The sequence below is a fragment of the Balaenoptera physalus genome (genome assembly GCF_965194825.1).
Source record: "Balaenoptera physalus genome assembly, chromosome: 6".
Lineage (NCBI taxonomy): Eukaryota > Metazoa > Chordata > Mammalia > Artiodactyla > Balaenopteridae > Balaenoptera > Balaenoptera physalus.
The window spans coordinates 98973412-98988213 of NC_138885.1; the positions used below are offsets into that span (position 1 = coordinate 98973412).

The window sequence follows — 14802 nt, forward strand, 5'->3', positions numbered from 1 at the left end:
ACTTTTTAGGAATACACCTTTTTATTTATTTATTTATTTATATTAATTAATTAATTTATGGCTGCATTGGGTCTTCGTTGCTGCACATGGCTTTCTCTACTTGCGGCGAGCCGGGGCTACTCTTCATTGCGGTACACGGACTTCTCACCGTGGTGGCTTCTCTTGTTGCAGAGCACGGGCTCTAGGTGCGCGGGCTTCAGTAGTTGTGGCTCGTGGGCTCTAGAGCGCAGGCTCAGTAGTTGTGGCATGTGGGCTTAGTTGCTCCGTGGCATGTGGGATCTTCCCGGACCAGGGCTCAAACCCGTGTCCCATGCAATGGCAGGCGGATTCTTAACCACTGTGCCACTAGGGAAGCCCTAGGAATACATCTTTTATACAAGGCAAATCTACCAATGTAATCATGTGTGCAGAAATATTGCCACAGATAGTGAAAGAGCAATGTCCCTTTGGCATTCCTCAGTGATAAATCAAACGAAAGCCAGCACCTTCATTTCTGAGTCATCCGGTCAAGCAGTCAGCAGTTTCACTGCTTTTTGGTTGTTGCTGTGCCCCACGGAGAACAAAGACCGTATGGCCTCCCTTCCCAGTGTCATGTCACAGAGGATGTGACTGTAGGGACACATACTTGCTATTGACCAGGGCCATCCAATGGGTTTTTCCATTTTTTTCTTGAAAACATTCATTACTTAATCCAGGAGTCTCAACCTCGGCACTACTGATGGTTTGGGACAGAGAGTCCTTTGCTGTGGGGGGCATTCCTGAGCACTGCTGAATGTTTAGCAGCCTCCCTGGCCTCTACCCACTGGATGCTAGTGGCAAAGCCCGCTCCTCCCTTGTCAGTGCTTCCAGACACTGCCAAACGTCCAAATGTCCCCTGGGTGGGTGGGTGGGTGGGAGATCATCCTATCCAGCCTATCTGGATGAGGCATCACAGAGGGGGTACCCAGGGAGTACTTAAACAGTGCCCTCCCCAGGTGGAATGTGCAAGTGTCACCTGCTGGCTTATGCTAATACCAACCAATAAGGTCCAGCGTAGTGTATTTATTCATATCATTTTCACAAATACATATTTTAATACATCATTTGATTAAAATAGCTGAAACTTACTAGCATTAACTATCCTGTGGTTGCTAAAATTAATTTAGGACATCATTTAAGAAGTCAATACCCATGACACAATTCTGTGCATTGACTAGTAACCTGCAACTTTTTATCAACTCACTCTGATTTTTCCATCCTCCCCAAAGGCCATCTTGGTGGTTGAGCCTCCATCACATTTATTCGCTCTTTGGCCAAGAACTTCTGAGGTGTTTCTCTGTGGTGTACTTTGCTTCTTCATACCCTATCTAAGCCAGCTAGAGAACCAAAACCAAATACTTTTGTATTTGCCCCATAAAATAATTTGCTTTTACCTAATTGTGAAGCAGTTAGGTTTTAGCAACTTCTACAATGGAAAAGAGACCAGTAAAGTATCAGCGAGGCCACTTACTGCAGAGGGGAGAGCTCAACTAGAGAGAGGAACCCTTAGTTCTTGGCCCAGTGGCCCCAGCATCACTGGGATCTTGGGGGAAGTTACTTCATCTCTGAACCTCACTCTCCACAGAAGTCAAAGAGAAAGTTGGATTAGATGGTATCTAAGGTTCCTTCCAAACCTGCAGATTTTGTGCAGGGGAAAAAAGGCTACTCTGGCTTTTATCCTTCTCTTTCTAAAACTTTCTTGCCCCAAGGTCTGTGGATGAATGAGAGGGAATGCAGCTTTGCTGGCCCCTCCTCAGAAAATCTCAGGCTGACAAGCTGGGAATGAATGAGATGAGCCTTAAAGTGAAGAGCATCACTTTAAATTTGATTTATTTGCATTGATTAACCAAGCTGTGAAATAGCTTATACGTACCAGTGCATACAGCTCTGATTATCAGGAATTTGGCCAAAAGGAGCTGACTCTGTCCCTTCAAATAAAATTTCAACTAAACATTAAGGACTCCTTTTTAAGCCTCCTCCCAATCTTCGTCAGCATCCCTTTTCCCCAAGAAAAAAACCCAGAATTGTTAAATGTTGTGGGGTTTTTATTCTTCTATTTTTATTTTTATTTTTATTGGTGGGGACTGGCTAGAGGCAGTAGTCGTTTGCCACCCTATATGGAAGTACTTTTGTGTTTTAAACACTGGGACAGCCACACTGGAGTGGGCCAGGTGCATATCAGCACGTGATATACCAGAGGATGTGTGAGGAGAAAGGAGTAACTCAAGGTCTGCTTCTACAGAAGCTCTAGGGGGCAATGCCATTAATGATCTGTGTATGCCCTGGCAAACTGGTCCCCTTCCTTGGGACAGGGGCAGGGGAATATCTCCACCATTTGGGGGCAACACAAATCTCATTCTATGTCTTAATAAAGGCATCATAGAATAAGACTCTATACATTTTATAAAGTCTTTGACCTAAAACTTAGCTTACTGACCTAGGGCAAATGAAAGAGAGGTCCAGAACCTAGAAATCGAATAGTCAATTGCCAAGAAATTAGACAGACAGGGTGTTCTTATTATAGCTATCAAACTCAAGAAAACTAACCTGTGACAAACTAACAGAACTAAATATGTGCAGGAAAAAAGGTTTGCTTCTCAAATACTATGGCAAAGAAGCAAGAATTCCTGGCTGCAGAGAGTTTCCTGTTCTGGAATGCTAATGACATGAGGCCAATTAGAGACAGGCTGGCGATGGCTTTGTCTGTGCCCTTCCAGATTCTAGCTGCACACAGGGAGGTCGCAGGAAGCTGCTAGAGGCCTCTGCCCCAGGTTGAGGTCACTGAGATGCTTCTGCTCTGTTCATGTTGGGTTCTTCCCCTGCTGCATTTTTATTTTTGGCTCAGGCAATGACCTCAGATATTTCACTAGGACTGAAATTCAGGCTTAGTTTGGTTGGATCTCTGACAAGCAAAAGACAGGCCCACAGAGCAGGGTAGAGCTTTGGCTGATTTCCACTCAGTAGAGCCCACAGCGAAAAGGGTGGGGTGCAGAAATAAGTGCACGTTATCAGGCATGCGAGTGCGGTTTGGTGTATGGCTACTATGTAAGACGCCCCATAGGGTCACCAGATATTATTGGTTTTTCCAAGAAACCATGATGATTATTTAAATCTCTTAGCTAAGGGAGGTAGTTATTGGGGCCTGGTTATTTTAATGTTTTGGGTTGGTGTTTTCTTCTGTTCTTCAGGAAGTGAATGTAAGCAAACAATTTATAATTTGCTTAAATAGGAAATCAGCCAATATCATATATAGCATATGACTGCATGTGTGTGTGTATATGTGCTATGTATGTGCTTACATACGTATATGTATGCTGTTTAGAAGAATGCACAGAACATGTTACTAAACATTCAAAGGTAAAGTGAATTAAATATGATTTAAACAGATGATAGAACCTAACAGATTCATCCATTTGCGGGAAATAGAGCTAAAATAAAAAATTGTTAACACGTAATTTCAGTAAGAAACTGATTATGGTTGGTGCTGATGGGTGGGTAGGGTCCAAGATTCACGGCCGCTGCCTGGAGCACCACCTCCAGTCAAGCCTTGTGCCAGGAAATCCACACTCTCCAGATGCCCCTCTAGTTTGCCCCGGGAGAAGCAGCTGGGAAAGGGAGGAAGAGGCAAAGGGTCTGGTAAAGGATTACAGAACTCTCCTGGCTCCTTGCAGAGCGAGGGATGAACTGCATTTGGGTCTATCACATTTAGGGTTGTTCACTGTGATTTTTTTTTCCTTTTTTTGGCTGGGGGTAGGGAGGTGAGGATTGAACAGGTATGCATAACGTTTGACTGGAATTATATGAGACTAGAAAAGATCCAGCTCCTTTGGCTAAATGTCTGGCAGATTGAGGCATGTATGTGCTAATTTGTATATCTATTCTAGTAGTTCTGCTTTGTAAAATGCACATACAGTAAAATCAAATTAGATATTTAAATTAGGCAATATCTATATGGCCCTTTGCCCCTATTTTTATATAAATTATCCTTATAATAGCTCTCCTATTTGTTTTCCCTTCTGTAAATAAGTCAGTCAGTCAGTAAATAGATAAAAATGAAATGAAATACTAAAATAACTAGTGGCTTATCTGGTCCCAGAACTAGTAAATGGTGATCAACTTGGGACTTGATTCCAGTCTTCTGACTTAAACCTGGCCCTCTGTCCCCAGTTCCTAGCCACAGGGTCCTTTAAGTTATTCAGTATATCCCCACATACCTGCTAAGACTCAAATCTGGGAAGAACAATTGGTATGCCCTGCAATGATCTTTTTCTTTACATTTTAATCCCTGCAGTTAATTAAGGAAGGTTTTTTTTTTTCCCCTGACTGCAGCCCACAAAGCATTTGGCTTTCACAGGTCTTGTACTTTTAGTTTGTAAACCAACCTCAGCTAATACGTTTGACAAGTGCTTTACTTAAAATCTTGGCTTTGAAATAGAATGTAAACAAGGGTTAATTAATTCATTTGTCAATTTTTCTATCCTGCTGGGGACAATACCTCACCATTATCTTTAGTGCAAACGCTTAATAAATGCTTCTTGCTAATTTGCAGGTGGTGACAGGACTTCTCAGTAATACTCTATTTATGTAAAATCATAATAGATTTGACCTGAATGAAATAGTCTTTTGGGGATAGGGAAAAACTGGAATTTCTGACACTTCTAAGTTTTTTTTTAAATGGTTCACCTGGCAGTTAATATCATTCTCAACAGACAAATGTCCATCACTTCTTGGGATTACTTGAGGATTTAAAAATTTTCTATAATATCTGGAAAAAGTTAGAATATATTATAATTGTATCCATTAAAGAACCATAAATAAGAGCAATGGCTTTCTGTAAAAATCTCTAAAGTAGTTCAAAACACCTAAGAGTCCAAGAGATGTTTAGAAATGTCTTGCTACATCTAAGACAAAGGCAGTAAATATAAGAATTTATTAGGCTAATGCAGATTAAAAAAAAATTATCTTGGCTTATATATGGACTTTTGTTAATTCACCAGCCTACCTTTTTAATGTAAAACTGAAAAATTTAACTGTCAAGTTTTTGAAGTAAACCTCTTTAAAAGAAATAATAATTTATAACAATGGTATCTAAGACCCTTGAATGGGATTTACTTGTATTGAACATATTACATTTCAGTTCCTCAAAGCACTAAGACACTTAATGGAACACAAAAGAAACTGTCAAGCACGGGTACATTAGAAAAATGCAGAAAAGTTCAGAAGGTAAATCTAATTTTATAAACAGCATGATTAGTTGCTTAGGAATAAGTTAGTGATGTAAATTTAAAAGGAGAAAGGCATTCAAATAAAAGACCCAAAGTGTTTTGGCATTAATTTACACTGTTCCCCTATTTGTCTCGTCTCACCAATACATTCTCTACAAGACAGTATTACATCATTTTCTAATACTCAATGTGTTCTAGGCCAATGGTTCTAAAAGTATGGTCCCTGGACTAGCCAAACCAGCATCGCCAGAGAATTTGTTAGAAATGCAAATTATTGGGTTCCATGCCAGACTTACTGAATCATAAACTACAGGGTGGGGCTTGTCAATCTATGTTTTAACAAGCCCTCCAGAGAATTCTGATGAATAAGAAAACTTTGAAAACCAATGCTCTAGGCCAATCATTTCCAAAGACAGCTGGGCTGTCTAATATATTAGACAGGGCTGTTCTAAACACTTAGAACAAAAACATGGACTTTGCAAAATGAAATAGGAAGTGATATTAATTACCGTTTTTATGTAGGGCTTTACATTTCATATCTATTAATATTTTTCCATAGCTGATATGTAAGAATCTCATTTTATTTTGCTTTCCTTAATTACAATATGGAGTTGTTCTTGTATTTATTGGCCATTTGCATGTTTTTTCTGTATACTGGCTTGTGACCTTTGCCCATTTTCTAATGACTTTTATAGATTTTTTTATATTTAGGAAATTAGTACTTTGTCACATGTGGAAAATATCTCTCCAAGTTTCCTGTTTACATTTGCCTTTATCTATAAAATTTTAGGCATTTAACATTTTAAAGATATATTTAAAAGCATTTTGCTTTCATGACTTCTGGGTTTGTGTCAAGCTTAGAGAGACCTTCCCCACTTTAAGATGACAAAAATATTCACCCGTCTTTTCTTCTAGTACTTTATGGGTTTTGTTTTGTTTTGTTTACATTAAAATATTTGATCCAGTTGGAATTTATCTTGATGTAAGATGTATGGTAAAATCCAGCATTATTTTTCTTTCTTCAAACGGCTATCTGATTCCCAGTTCCTTTTATGGAATGATCCATTTTTGTTTCACTAATTTGCTGTGCTACCTTTATCGTGTGCTAAATTCCCATATTACCTGGGTTTATTTCCATACTTTCTGAAATCCTATTCCATTGATCTATTTTCCTATGCCAACACTATACTGTTTTATAATACATTTGTATATCTGGTAAAAAGTCTCCCTTCAAGTAAACAACTTTAGAGTTTATAACCCTAAAGAGTTATAACATTCTATGTTGAATATATTAGCAAAGTTTACTGCTGCCCATCTTTATGTTAAATGAAAGAATTTGAAATGTAAATAATCAACCAATTAATTAAATTTATATTATAGTTTTATTTCTTAAGTTTATTTAAAAAGAGATGCACCTGTATAAGCATCTCAGGTGGTCAAGGACAAATCCTGACTTTAGACATCTGACTTTTTGAACATCTCAGTTTTTTTTTTTTTCATCTTTATAGTGTCAAAGGTATTGTTTAACTTTTGGTGGGTTAAACTAACAGACTGTTTACATGTTTATAAAATTAGGAAACACTGTTTAATTGTTCAATAATGTATAAACTTTTAGTAATTAAAATTATCCTAATGTGCTTGAACCAAGCATGTGTTGGAAAAATAATGCAATAATGCTTAAAACCTGGTACTATCAACATATAGTAACACTGAATGAGGGAAAAAGGCAAGAACAACACCACCTGTTTTAGCAGCTCCTTTGATTCGGTGAGAACATTATTTGGAACTTTTGCTTCCACTCTGCATATTAGTAAAAGCTGGATGGAACTGATAATCACAGTAATAAAAAGTTACGAATAGTTATGCTATGTACACAAGCAATAAACAGACATGTGAGACACCTGAAAGTCACTAAAAATTTTATTTCTTTCAACACTGCACTGTGTATACTCATAAGACAGGACTAGGGTGGAGAAGGCTAGGTGGTAGTATATCAGCAGAGGAAACTCTCAAAGGGAGCAACGTGCTCACTCACTGGGGGAAGCCAGTGGGTGCCTCTCGCTTAGGTCTGATTAGCAATGTGCTTGCTAACTAATAAATAAGCCTTTTCTCTTTCATTGCTTCCGGGAGGTGGCTTGGGCAAGCTGTCTAGAGCCCTCAGTGAGAAAAACTGAGGTGAGAAACTTTTGTGGGGTTAGGCCCAGAGAAGGGTTAAGTACTGCTCTCAGGTACTTTCTAAGTATTAAGGTTCCCCTGATTAGGTCTCTCTCTTTTAAACAGTGGACCTTACGTACCTCTCAGGAAAGCTGAAAGCAGAGGAAGGGAAAAGTCACCCTTCACGCTTGCTGCTTTGACATTCACATCACTTGTCCCTAAACCCCTGAATTGGTGCCTATTTCTGATACTGCAGGAAAACCATGCTCCCCCCTCAGTTTACCTCAGGTCTCACTCTCCCACCCTAATTCCATCCTTCCTCCCCTTCCCTGCCCCCCACCTTGTCTTCCTTACTGCCGAGGAAAATTTGCTTGTTTCTTCATCTTCAGTTCTGAAATTTTTCTTTCCAATCATTAATGTAAGCTGCTTTCCCACCTAAGTCTTTTAATTTCCTTTCTCCTCACCGTCTCTTTCTAGAAAAAGAGTGTTAACTCCCCTCTTAAAGAATAGCTTTAAGATACTTCAACCTCCCCACTCTCAAGGCCGAACTAGATCTTTTAGTTTAAGTTATATCAGTCCAAGTTAGTGGCTTCTAACGTTTCCAATGCAGTCTTTAAACCAGCCACTGATTCATTATTTGCCAGCTAGTCTACTATGTTATTGGTTTTATAAAAGGCAATTCCCACATTTCTGTTTTTCACATGAATTACCTCTTTCAATGCTCTCTTGCCCTGTTCTCTCACCCAAAGGTTACAAAATTCTTTCCATTAATTTTGGTGAGAACACCCATCGCCACTGCAAACCATCACCAGAAGTAAGTGAAACTAGTTGAGGGTATGTAGTCGTCTTTTACCCTCCTAGGATGCTCTGTGCATCCCTCAAATTTTAGGCTAGTGCTCTGACAACAGGGTGAGGCAGAAAGGGTACCGTACTGGGGTATGACAGCCTGAATCTCCAGCTAGCTATGGGTGTGGTGTGGTGGGGGACACTGGCTTCCATCGGGGGGTGGAGGGGGTGGGGAAGGGGTGTGTGTTGCAGGACGTGGGGGCGATGGGCAAACGACTGCTAAGCTTCCCAAGTTCTACACTCTGATATAATTCATTCCAAATATAATAGCAACTTTTGTATAGAGTGTAAACAGCTATGAACTGTGCCTTTATCTCTATTTTAAGTACTCTGAAAGAATCAGGAACCAAACAGATGATTATTAATGGTAGCTATAGATGGCACAGGCAGGTATTTCCTGATGCAGCATTGAGCGGTTTAATATTCAGAATATTGAAGGGGTTTAATAAAGATACGATAATGCACATTAGATGCTGAAATAAAAACAAAATGACGACTTAAACAGGTTACTATCTGTACTCCTGTAATTAGTTGTATGAAAAAAGTCTCAAAATATCATAAACATATACTGACAAAACCAAGATACTGTTGTACCTCTTGTAATTCTAAAGCACAAAAACAGTTCATTTCAGAACATATTGCTCAGTCTGAAAAGTCAACATTTTTTGTATGGAAAGGTAAATACTCCTTCTCTTCCCTATTGTGTATTCAGGTTACTTATTTACAGTCCCACGGGGAAGGAAAAAGCACACACTAAGAAATGACCTAAAAGATGTTTTGAAAATTAAGTTATCCGGGTAGCTTAGCAAAGCTCAAATTTTTGACAGTAAAGTCTCCATTGGGCCAATAAAACACATCTGTCCCTAATATATAATAGAATGTTAGCTATCACTCGATAAAGTCAGGTCTCTTGGTAATGTCTACATTTAAACAGACAATTTCCCTGAAATTAGTTTAAAACCTATTTAAAATAAAAGAAAATATGTTGGTAAGTACAGATTTGAAAAACTAAAATAAAGTAAACCATCCATTCATGAATTATTTATTGAGCATTCACTATGTGTTGTTCTAGATGTAGAGGATGGAGCAGTGAGCAAAATAGAAAAAGTCTATTTCCTCATGGATCTTACATTATTTCAGAATGGTGGACTGAATCACAATTTGAATTTATATCTTAATCCCTTTGGGTGAAACGTATCAAGAAAATCAGTCAACTTCACTGAAAACGTTATGACAAACCATCAAACAGACTAATACAAAATGCTAAGCAATGGAGCTGAAGTAAAGCTCTTACAAGCTCTTACTTCTTTGGTCAATAAGAGCTTAAAACAGTGTCATACGCCTGATGTGTAGATGGTGGGGCAGCTTGTTAAAGGTCACACAGCAATTTAGTGGCAGAGTTAGGAATGACATCTAGGCTTTCGTATCCCCAGTCCAGTGATCTTTCTGTGGGCTAGCCTGCCTTTACTTTTGGATTTTGATAATTTTAGAGCCAATTAAATTTTTTTTTCCTGTAAAAGTACCCATCAGTGGAAGTGTATAGATTAAATACGACTATTTTCCTGGTTCTAATATGATGTGATAAAAAGACTGGATATAAAATTATGTATTTCATACAATCTCAATTTTATTAAAAAACATATATGCATATGTATGTATGGAGAATTTTCTTCTTTATACTTTTATGTACTTTAATTTATTTTTTATTTTTATTTTTAAAAAGTTATTTATTTATTTATTTATGGCTGTGTTGGGTCTTTGTTGCTGTGTGCGGGCTTTCTCTAGTTGCAGCAAGCGGGGGCTACTCTTTGTTGTGGTGCACGAGCTCCTCATTGCCGGGGCTTCTCTTGCTGCAGAGCACGGGCTCTAGGCACGCAGGCTTCAGTAGATGTGGCACGCAGGCTCAGTAGTTGTGGCGCACGGGCTCAGTTGCTCCGCGGCATGTGGGATCTTCTTGGGCCAGGGCTCGAACCCATGTCCCCTGCATTGGCAGGCAGATTCTTAACCACTGCGCCACCAGGGAAGTCCCTAATTTTATTTTTTATTTTATTTTTTTACTTTCATATACTTCCAATATAATGAACATCAATTTAGTTTATAATTGGAAAGTTAAAACAAGAGTTAAATAACTTCTCCCCCTCCAAACCACAAAAAATTAGGTTGTCTAAAACACTTAGAGATAAAATGATTAACATATTAGCCAGACACCTAAGTAGAAACTTGGTAAGAAATGTGTCTGGGGGAGACAACAGCCATCTATTCAAGTGACCAAATGGCTTCAAATACCAATGGCGGCCTCACCAGCTAGGACTGTGTTTATAAATGCACAGAATTTATCAAGCGGCTTAATGGCAAAAAGGGTCAGGTCAGCCCTGAGGATTTCACAAAAGTCTTGTCTGTGTTAGCAGACGTTCTGAAACATTTTGACATGTGAATATAGGAGCCACCAGGCCAAGGTAAAATGTTATTTACCAAGTTACTCTTTGACCAAAGTTTAAAAGCCAAAAAAACTAGCATTGTGCTTGAGTTTTTATCAAGGAGAACCTTTACTGACTCAATAAATATATTTAAGAGCAGGCAGTCAGGTAGCCTAAGGAGGGCAGAATTCCATCTTGTAAGTCACCCCCTGCTTCTGCCACTCATGAAATCTGTGCGCTCTCTGGGTTTCAGTTTTTCTACGCTAAAAATGTCTAAATGGTCTCCACAGGCCCTTCCGACTTTGTTAGTTTTGATTCTAGAACAGAGGCAGGAGTCTTGTCCTTCACCATCAGAGTTAGAGAACCATGGAGAAAGTTCCTCGATATGCTCCTCTTCAACCCGGGGGGAGGGGGAGAGGGGGAGAGAACACTAAGCAGATGGAAACTACTGGTTCCTCAACAAACACACCTAAGAGGAGGAGTCCAAATTCCCTCTAGCTGCTGGGAGGATCCCACACCTCATTACAATACTTGCCGAGTGGCTGCTTCCCAAGAAAAGCCACGGAAAGGAAATACCATTAAAAAAGCGTATATGCATTGAGGGAAGCTGCTCCTTCCCTAAAGCCTAACCTAGCCAAGGCTGTTGTTCTCTATTGTGGAACAGGATGTAACAGGACTGCCAAGCACAGCCCACAAACCTGCTAATTAGGTGCACCGACAGTGTTTGTTTTGGAACCATTTACCAACAGAGGAATGTGTCAGGATGATTAGTGAAAAAAGGGTATGTAATGTATGTGTATTCGAGTCCAGATGAGGGCATAATCCAGGTATTCAGTCTGTTTGTGCAAGGGCTCACAGAAATGAAGCCTGAGCAAATAGGAAGCCACAAGGAAAGATCAGCTTCTGGGCAGTGCTTCTCTCTCCTCCTCTTCTGGAGCTTTCTTCTACTCCCCCAACTCCCACCAAAAAATTCCTGCCTAAACATGAAACTCTCTTTCAAAAAATGACAAACTATTGTATAACTGGCTGCCCAGAAAAATGGTGGCAAATCTGGGGTTTAATGATTTTCTAGGCACATAAGTGGCAATCTTAGGCAAAGCCATCTCCACATTTACCTTCCATGAACAAATCAAAGGAAACTAGGGCAATGGAAAACACAGCTCTTAATGGACTGCTCAAGTTGTGCTGAGAATTGTGCATCTCAGCATCTTCTGTGTGAAGAAGTAATTCTGTACTTCATAATACGGCTGTTTTTTTTCCCTCTTTTTAAACAAACCTTTTTAAGGTTTGACTACAATTAGTTATTTGACACTTCATGTGTACATGAAGCTTAAAGAAGGGCAGAGGTGCCAAGACAAAGAACAGAGTCCATGCCCCAACAAGTTCAGGTCCTCAGGGGCAGGGTGGTATGAATAGCAATGAGATGCAAAATGACAAAGGCCAATTCCAGAGGTCAAGGTATCGGGAGGAGTCTCCATGCTCTTCAGTACAAGCTAGACATTTCTGGAGTTTGGCCAAGATGGATGAAAGCGATGGGGCTTGAACTGAGTTCTTTGGGAGACCTTTTTTTCTGTAAGCTAACCTGACAAAATAGATTTCAAAAGTGAAAAACAGGATAAGCCCTCTTAGAAACTCACTTGCTATGGACTTTTCCATGAGGCCAGTGTTCGTTCTCAATAGACAGATATAGGAAATGTTCTGTGAACGTGTGCAGACTGGATGTGGTGTCAGACTATGTTAATTCAACTGGTAAGAGTTTGATGTTGATAAATTCAAGGTCCTGTGTGCAACTGTGATTTCTTGAAGGAGAGGAGGAAGTGGTCGACTATTGCATACAAAAGGAAAGCTACCAAGTAATGCTCAGTCTGCTTCTCCAAACCCCCAGAGCTTTAAAAAAAAACATGTAACCCTTTTAGAAGAGTAACCACTGAGCTGCAGATGCCCCAACACAGGAAGAACATGTGCTCGGGGATGCTTTCCTAGGACAAGTGCACGTTGACCTCCATAGGCCAACACTCAACGCCAGAGAAATATTTGAAACGACAGGTCAGTTGCTTCAACCTTACATATAAATCTGTAGTGTTACTTCAGACTTTCACTATGCTCCTCTATCCTCACAAGTGTTTTTTTCCCAGATTTATTGAGATATAATTAACATATAACATTGCATTAGTTTTAGGCGTACGGCGTGATGATTTGATATATGTACATGTTGCACAATGATCACCACAGTAAGTTTAGTTAACATCCATCACCACACATAGTCACAAAAGTTTTTTTTCTTGTGATGAGAACTTTTAAGCTATAGTCTCTTAGCAACTTTCAAATATATGATACAGTATTGTTATCTTTAGTCACCACGCTGCACATTATTCATCTTATAACTGGAAGTCTGTACCTTTTTGACCCCCTTCACCCATTTTGCCCCTTCCACACCCCCTGCCTCTGGCCACTGCTTATCTGTTCTCTGTATCTATGAGTTTGGTTTTTTGTAGATTTCACATATAGGTGAAATCATATAATATCTGTTTTCCCTGTCTATTTCATTTAGTGCAAGTATTTTAAGTTCTCTTAACCAGTTTTTTAAAAAAGCGTTGTCAGTGTTCTTAATGAACGCACATAATATATTTGGGAGAGTTGAACCAAATAGCAAATAGTTATGGAATGCCTACTATATGAAACACACCAAATTCAGTATTAATATATAATCTTCTTATAGCACTCCCACATCTAAATACAACCCCGAATGGGAGCGGGGTCATAAAGTCTTGAAGTGCAGTGTTTTCCATACTGGAAAACCTGTGGGGATGGCTTGTATATGACCTGAAAAAATCAACAAGGCTGAATGGATCAGACACAAAGGATGGAACTGATTTATGATAGCTGGTATGTTTTGCAAGTCCCATGTTAAATGCATGCTGAGTGTTTTTAAGATGAAGTATTTATGTACTTGTGATCTGGAAACATTTCAAGATTCAGGACTGGCATCTTCACAGAAATGTGTGAAGCAGGATGGTCTCCTTAGCAGCATTATGTCCTTAATAACAAAAGAAGATCAGTGATATGTAGAGATGTTGGAAAGAAAGCTGGATAGGAGGCAATTTTAGGATTAAAAAAAAAAAACCCAAAAACTAAGTCCTGGGTCATTCTGTGGATTTATGTGACGTTTTTCCTTTTATATTGATTGTTTTTGCTTAATTCTTAGGGCAGTATCAGTCTAATCTTCTGATTTGTAATTCTGAAAATTTAGAGCCCTTATTTCTGATTCTCAGTCAAGGAGGGCATGTTTTGTCATTCCTATTTCCTCAGGATGTGGAATTGGACAGTTGTTTTAACAGAATGTTCCTCTCTCCTAGGGCTGAGCTTTCCTTTTAGTCCTCTAAAGGGTAAATGCTGGATTAGGCTTAAGTAAAGCACTTTTGTGATTCTGGATCTTCCTATTGTATTTAAAACCTTGCAATTTGGATTTCAGTGTTTTCCAATTTAAAGGAGAGAGGTAGGTATTTAATCTGGGGTCTGCCTTCATAAACCTGATTAAGGCGGGTCCTTAGCTGCACAGGTACCCCTCACGGACCTGGCCTGCCTGGGCTGCTCAGAGGTGGGAGCCCTGCTGTGGTTCCTTTTCCCATTCCCCCTCACAACAGCCCCTCGGCCACCTCACGAAAGAAAAGCAGAGCTTTCCCCTCCCCAATTTAACTCTGGCTCACTGCTCCAAGTATAAAAACGTCCAGGTTGGCAAATAAAGGGAAAATTGTAAATAACAATTTTGGGGGAGCCTTCTTTTATTTATTTATTTATTAAAAAAAATTTTATTTATTTATGGCTGCATTGGGTCTTCGTTGCTGCGCAGGGGCTTTCTCTAGTTGCAGCGAGCGGGGGCTGCTCTTCGTTGCGGTGCGCGGGCTTCTCACTGCGGTGGCTTCTCTTGTTGCGGAGCACGGGCTCTAGGCACGCGGGCTTCAGTAGTCGTGGCTCGCGGGCTCTAGAGCGCAGGCTCAGTAGTTGTGGCGCATGGGCTTAGTTACTCCGCGGCATGTGGGATCTTCCCGGACCAGGGATCGAACCCGTGTCCCCTGCATTGGCAGGTGGATTCTTATCTAATGCGCCCCCAGGGAAGTCCGGGGGAGGCTTCTTTTATAGCA

At 39.9% G+C, this 14802-nt stretch overlaps 1 protein-coding gene across 4 annotated transcripts in view; it reads right to left on the reverse strand.

The window, feature by feature from the left end:
- Positions 1 to 14802, reverse strand: part of PLEKHM3 (pleckstrin homology domain containing M3) — a gene marked incomplete at its 3' end in the record, with an annotated part of 187702 nt that overhangs the window by 8274 nt on the left and 164626 nt on the right. Inside the window, exon 8 of one of the 4 annotated variants that reach the window (XM_082467060.1) lies at positions 48 to 4783. The exons of the other annotated variants lie outside the window; for them this stretch is intronic. Within the exon in view, the coding sequence (XP_082323186.1) occupies positions 4609 to 4783 (175 nt within the window). Of the gene's footprint in view, positions 1 to 47; positions 4784 to 14802 lie in introns of those variants that run through there. 4 annotated transcript variants of the gene reach the window in all.